Raw genomic sequence first — 6,680 nt, 5'->3', positions numbered from 1 at the left:
ATTCACTTTCAACTATCACATCATTCACAAATTTTAATAAAGTATTTTCACAATTTTATATGCAAATACAATATTAGTTCTAACCTTCTCTCTCCACATACCTCACCCACTTCCGCAACCTTTCTCATACCTAAATAATCCAATATCAACTTTGTGTACAAAGCTTTCCTGTAGCAGATGGTAATGTTATGGGCCTATAACTTATGGACCCAATAAATACAAGACTCTAAAACCAAGTTGGATAAATGATTGGTAGTTTTTTTTTTTTTTTTTCATCTCTACATATTTTTTCCTGCACCCACACAATTTTATAAATCTTAAAATTAACCTTATTTTTTATTTAAAATTGAAATATGTCACGAATTTATCAATTCCAAAGTGAATCATTGCTTTTTGGATAAGAAGGTGTTTCAAACATAAATGGTTGATTTCTAAATTTTGAAAGACTAATTTCTATATTCAATTATTGATAAATATTAAAATGTTAGTGCAAGAATTAAATGTATGATTACTGAGTGTAGAAACTAAATGTAAATTTTGAATAATTGCATAATCAAAATGAAAAAAAAAATACAAAAGTTTAATAAACTTTTCAAACTAATTAAAATTTCATTAAGATTCAACTATGTCCAAGAACATCAAACTGTGGTAAAATATTAATACTAAGCATAATAAATATTTATTAAGATAAATACAAATTTAAAGAGTCTTTCATCTATATTATCAAAATCATTAAGAAGTAAATTTTAAATTTAATTCAATTTTATAAAATAAAATAAATTTTATATTCATTTATATATATATATATATATATTATAAAATTTATTTATTTTTAATCCATATAAAATTTTAAATAAAATATATAATGTGCATGAAAGTGCACACTTGTTCACACTAAAAAATTAATAAATAGAAACAAAATTACTAAAAAGTAATTAATTATTATATTAATTAAATTAAATATTATTTTAAAGACTAAAAAATTATTGATTTTTAAATTATTTTTATTATCAATAAATAGTTTCTAAATTGATATTTAATTAGTTAAGGTTTTAACTACTAATTTATTAAAAAAAATTAACAACAAATTCATATCACTTTATAATTCCAAACCATATCACTTTATTAAAAAAATACAAAAATATGATGGACTAGACCAAAACCCATATGTTAAAAAAAAACGATACATAGTTAGACTATACCTATTCATAAAGAATTCTAAGATCAAACTATATATTATACCAATGAAATGATTCTCTATGAACAAACTAGATATTATACCATGAAACATTAGTCCTAACAGTAAACGCAACACAAATCAAGGCATAATCACATTCAAGCCAGACATTGGTAAGCCTCATCTTTTGAGATTCCTCCATAGCATGTATAACTCCATAAAACGCAGCAACCATAGCAGTCGGAACTTCAAGAAACATAAATAAAACACCAATAAATTTCCCTATACTCCCATCTAACAGGAAGGGATGAAAAACTTTATCACTAAGACTACAAGTATTAATTAAAAAAAACTTAATCACGTTGAAATCCAACATATCATTATTCATTAAAGTTTTAGACGAAATTCCCATTAGACAAGTTAAATCTTTAATTTCCCACTAAAACTTATTTTACATATTAATATTTTTTAATTTCTAAAATAATATCTAATTTACTTAATATAATAATTTTTTTAAAATTAATTTTTATTTAATAATTTTACTGTAGTGAAAATTTAAGTATTAAAATGAGAGTGTTAAAAAAAATTATTAACATGAAAAAATTCAATACATATAGATTAAACTTTAAAATGTGACAGCAATACATAAAATTTATGCATCATTTGTTAACATAGATAATAGATTGTTGATGCAAGTATCATCTTATACTGTACAAAATAGCAGGTTTGATGCTTTAAAATGCTTACATAAATTTTGTCACTTTAAATGAAGAAGAGTAGTGTGACTATTTAAACAGTGTTTAGTTATTACTCTTGTACGGTTACATGTTTCTCTTATTTATTTCTGACATTGTTTTAGTAAATTAATATAACATTATTCAAATGGGAGATTCATATTATTACATTTTTTAAATCCATAAATTCCTTTCAAATTTTATAATTTCATATTTTAAATTTTTTAGCTATACCTTAATTTAGTTAATATAAAAAAAGAATAAATTAGTTATAATAATAAAAATTATAATAACATGGACATGAAAATAAGCAAGCACTGTGTCGTGTTCTTGAACTGTAAATTCCTGGAGAATTAAAATTGGGCTTTTGAACAGTAGTACTTGCATTAACCTAGGACCGGCTTCTCCCAAAAAACCAAAAACAATAAATAACATGTTGTGCTTATCCCATTCCATTCATGCTATATGGTGCAACAGTACTACACAATACCCGGTTCCAAACGCAACAGCAGCAGTCAAACTCCAACAGGGGAATGCGACCACCTATAAATAACCAACACTTCATCCTTCTCTTTGTTTGCAATTTCTAACTTCCAAGCCCAAACACACAACCACAAATCTAACTATTCACTTCTGTTTCCTTCGGTAATTTCTCCTTTTCTTTTTGTGCACAGCTGCTAAACTAACTTTAATCTATTCTTTGTTTTTACATTTGTTGTTTTGTCTTCAAATTCCAGAAACATCGGTTGCACAGTATCCCAGAAGATCGGACAGGATCTTCACAGAGACAAACCCCAGTTCTCCAACGCGTGTCCAACACTCACCTCTCGGTCTCTCACCTGTTTTCCGACCTTATTCAGGTCCTCTTTCTCTCTCTTTCTGTCAAAGTTTTCGTCTTTTCCCCTTTTATTTCAGGGTTTGTGTAGCATTTTTCATTTGGGGTTTGGTGACTGTTGACTGTGGTGATTTGGGGGAATTAGGGTTTTTGCCCTTTCTTTTTTTAATAGATTCAGTGATATTGAGGAGGCTGAGAAGATGCAGCAGACACCGTCAATGATTCCTATGATACCTTCGTTCCCACCTACTAACATAACCACCGAGCAGATTCAAAAGGTATGCCTTTTGCTGTTTTAATCCCACTGTTTACTTAACTTGGTTGGTTTTCATAGTTTGTTATGGGGTCATTATTATTATTATTATTTGTATTATTATTATTAATTATTATTAGAGGATTGGTAGCGCATTATTATTATTATTTGTATTATTATTAGTTGGAATTTATTGTAAATCATGAAACCATGTATAACTGTAACTGCTCAGACAGGGAGTCAGGTTCACATAATTTTGTGATGTCCAATAATGTTTAGCTAACAGTAAAAGGTGTATTTAAAAGAGTTTATGATTTCTCTTATTCTTCTTTTCTTATTATTGTTTTCTTGTGTAAATTGGGAGAGGGAATGAAGTGAATTTGCAATAGTCTGCTATGAATTTAATCGTATAGTTTTATTTCTGTCGTCATCATTAATTCATTATTTATTGTTTGCTTATACTGTCCATCATAATAAGGATGGCATGTAGGTTGTTTCAAACAAAATGTTGGCAACTAATGAATAATAAAGACAAAGGAGTAACATGTATCTTGGACAATTCCTTGCACACCAAAAACTGCAAAAGCCATATCTTTTCTGAGATGCTAATTTACTCAATATTGAGTATCATCTAAACTACTCATATATAATATCTGGAATCATCTCTAATCGAATTAGTATCTAGTTTGAGAACCACATTTGTTTACCTTGATGTTGATTATTTCAAGTTACGATATTGATCATTTGTCACTGGTCCAAAAGCATATCTTAATAAACTTATACCACTCATTGACAATCTTGTCTTGAATTGTGCTGGCTGCATCATAGTTTGTACAGGTGTTAATTAATGAACCATATTTAAATATTTAGAAGGGTTGATTGAGACCCTGTTTTAATTGGAACCCTGTTCAATTTCTATAATGTATAACTGACATCTTCCAAGTACATCCGAGTGACAAAACCCTTGGAAGGTTCTCTACTTGGTTATTCTACACTGAACACTTCAGTTTCTAGTTAACGAAGGGGATGCTGGTGGAACTATTTTTTTTCTCCAGTGATGCTTTGATTGCTACTTTGTATAAGCTCGTTTTTTTTGTCTCTTTGATACTCTATTACTAATGAGTAATTACAAAACAATGAAGTTGTAATTTGCGGCACAGGTCTTTATTTTAGTCTTTTTTAAAGGGTTAGAAAATTATTGAAGTTTATAGATTGAAAACCTGATTTTATTAAGTGGATTGGCTTCATGGATCTAAAATTCATTTACAGAGTAAGGTCTAGTACTCCACTTTCGTTATTTTACTAAAAGTTTTATTTCAGTCTTCTGACTTTTTTTTCTTAGCTTTTTTGGGATATCATTAGGTCTGGTTGGTTTGACAAAACATTTTCTGTGTTTGTTTCCTCTTTTCTATTAATAAACAATGCCTCCCTGTTCTGATTTTGTTCCATGTTTTTAAATATTTGTGCAGTAAACAATGGAAACCCCATAAATCCTTGAAAATAGGAAACAAAGTGAAAACAAGGTGTAGTTGTTTTAATTAGTAGTGAAATCAGAAAGTGAAAAAGGAAAACAATTTGTCAAAGCAAATAGGCTCATATGTTGTTCAAAAGTATTTTAAGTTGAGCACCAATGTTGGACTTGATGATAATCAATGGAGATAACTTCAGTTTATCATTAAAAGAAGTAGCAAGGCATCTCTTGTTATTCTCTTGCATTGGAATGATTTGGCAGAGAAAAAGTAACAAACATTTTTCGGAGTTATAACCCATGAATCATTTAACCAGTTAACTTATAGTTTGGAAACAGCATATAATTATGAGTTTGAACATACCTCTTGATTTACCACAGTAGAGTTTGGGTCTTAAGTAAACCACCTGAAAATAAGGAGGTTGTTGGTTGGACTATAGGTCTATAGCAATATGCATATTTTTTTAAATTGGTGAATAAGTTTTTATTTATTGTACCCAAATAAGATGGCATCACAATCAGATGGCTAAGCAACAGAATCTGGGATCACAGGAATCCTACATTATAAAGGATTATTGTAAGATTTGGAAGTTTGAGGGTCTCATCACCAAACTAATGGTATTGATGCATGTGGGACTTTAATATAGTATATTCTGGATCCATGAATAAATGTTTTCTCATAAATGATATTGTAAATTTTATCTGTATGTATTAGGCCATTTCCAGGATAGAATGTCAATTCATATTTGTTTTTTGCCCACTTCTAATTCTCACTTCACAATTTAATCATACAAGAGTTAAAACAAAGTAAGCTGCAAGTGTCTTCATTATTTAGTTTGAAACTGTGTCATTGCACATGATGCAGTACCTTGATGAGAACAAGAAACTGATTCTGGCAATACTGGACAATCAAAATCTTGGAAAACTTGCGGAATGTGCCCAGTAAGTTACCACTAAACTCTATCTGCTTATCATCTGACTATCTCTTTTCTGCCTAATTGTAACATTTGCCTGTGCACAATGGGTGGGGCTATTGATAATTGCTCTTTCACTGTCCTTAGTCCTCTCTAACTTGATTTACATCGAAGGATATGTAATTTATTGTGGTATTTTTTCTGAATAATGACGCATTCTAGATCCTTATCTATTTCCTAGAAATTATCTTCGAAGGTGTTAGTGCGGATTTTGCATAAGTTTTATGTAATGGTTGGTGATATTTGCTGCCTTAGGTACCAAGCCCAGCTGCAAAAGAATTTGATGTATTTAGCTGCAATTGCTGATGCCCAGCCTCAAACTCCAGCCATGCCTCCACAGGTAAAAATAGAGCATAGCTGGTTCGGTGGAAGTCTTGTCAGTTTCCCATAACCTTGATTTTATTGCCTTGCAGATGGCGCCACACCCTGCCATGCAACCAGGATTCTATATGCAACATCCTCAGGCAGCAGCAGCAGCAATGGCTCAGCAGCAAGGCATGTTCCCCCAGAAAATGCCCTTGCAATTTGGTAATCCACATCAAATTCAGGATCAACAGCAGCAGCTACACCAGCAGGCTATCCAAGGTCAAATGGGACTGAGACCGGGAGGGATAAATAATGGCATGCATCCAATGCACAGTGAGGCTGCTCTTGGAGGTGGCAACAGCGGTGGTCCACCTTCGGCTACTGGTCCAAATGATGGCCGTGGTGGAAGCAAGCAAGATGCTTCTGAGGCTGGGACAGCTGGTGGAGATGGGCAAGGCAGCTCTGCTGCTGCACACAACAGCGGAGATGGTGAATCTTATCTGAAGGGATCAGAAGCAGCCAAGTGACATGTTTTTATGTACTTTTCATGAGATATATATGACTGTTGATAGTAGGTTTTTCTTAAAGGTAGGTCTAGTGTGATCTGATGACCATGGCCTTTGATGAATCAAAGGACTTCCCTTGTTTGATAGATTAGGTAGTTGTGTTACTAGAATTTTGGCACGTAGCAGTGCATCAACTGAAGCTGCTGGTGCCACAACAGATTGTACTCGTTACTGGAAGAGGTGTAAGCATGTGGTATTTTATGATTACCTAAATTGCTTGCTTTTTTAACAGTTGTTCTGCAGTTTGATGTTCTCATGTCATTTAAAAAAATGTTTGATCTTGGTTCAATTATACTGATTATAGGCATCAATGGATCCCTGAAACATTGTAGGTGCACACTTTAGTCTTCAAACATGTTATTTTATG

At 31.5% G+C, this 6,680-nt stretch overlaps 1 protein-coding gene across 2 annotated transcripts; it reads left to right on the top strand.

Moving 5' to 3' along the window:
- Positions 1–2,294: 2,294 nt before the first annotated feature.
- Positions 2,295–6,542, top strand: LOC137818215 (GRF1-interacting factor 3-like). Of its 2 annotated transcripts, none has more exons than XM_068621505.1 (6): positions 2,295–2,556; positions 2,649–2,771; positions 2,892–3,024; positions 5,333–5,409; positions 5,697–5,781; positions 5,855–6,542. In XM_068621505.1, the coding sequence occupies exons 3-6, from the start codon at positions 2,947–2,949 to the stop codon at positions 6,272–6,274; spliced, it is 660 nt and encodes a 219-aa protein (XP_068477606.1). In that variant the 5' UTR covers positions 2,295–2,556; positions 2,649–2,771; positions 2,892–2,946; the 3' UTR covers positions 6,275–6,542. The 2 variants fall into 2 exon arrangements, with proteins under 2 accessions (XP_068477606.1, XP_068477607.1); XM_068621506.1 differs by having other exon boundaries at positions 2,336–2,556; positions 2,919–3,024.
- The last annotated feature ends 138 nt before the right edge of the window (positions 6,543–6,680 follow it).

Source organism: Phaseolus vulgaris, chromosome 10 (genome assembly GCF_000499845.2).
Source record: "Phaseolus vulgaris cultivar G19833 chromosome 10, P. vulgaris v2.0, whole genome shotgun sequence".
NCBI lineage: Eukaryota > Viridiplantae > Streptophyta > Magnoliopsida > Fabales > Fabaceae > Phaseolus > Phaseolus vulgaris.
Note: the sequence above shows the minus strand (reverse complement) of the source record. Positions and strands in the feature narration are given on the sequence as shown.

Coding starts and splice junctions, on each gene's coding strand:
- LOC137818215 (XM_068621505.1), top strand. CDS start 2,947: ATGCAGCAGACACCGTCAATGATTCCTATGATACCTTCGTTCCCACCT. Junction 3,025..5,332: donor CCACCGAGCAGATTCAAAAG/GTATGCCTTTTG, acceptor CACATGATGCAG/TACCTTGATGAGAACAAGAA. Junction 5,410..5,696: donor AAACTTGCGGAATGTGCCCA/GTAAGTTACCAC, acceptor TTGCTGCCTTAG/GTACCAAGCCCAGCTGCAAA.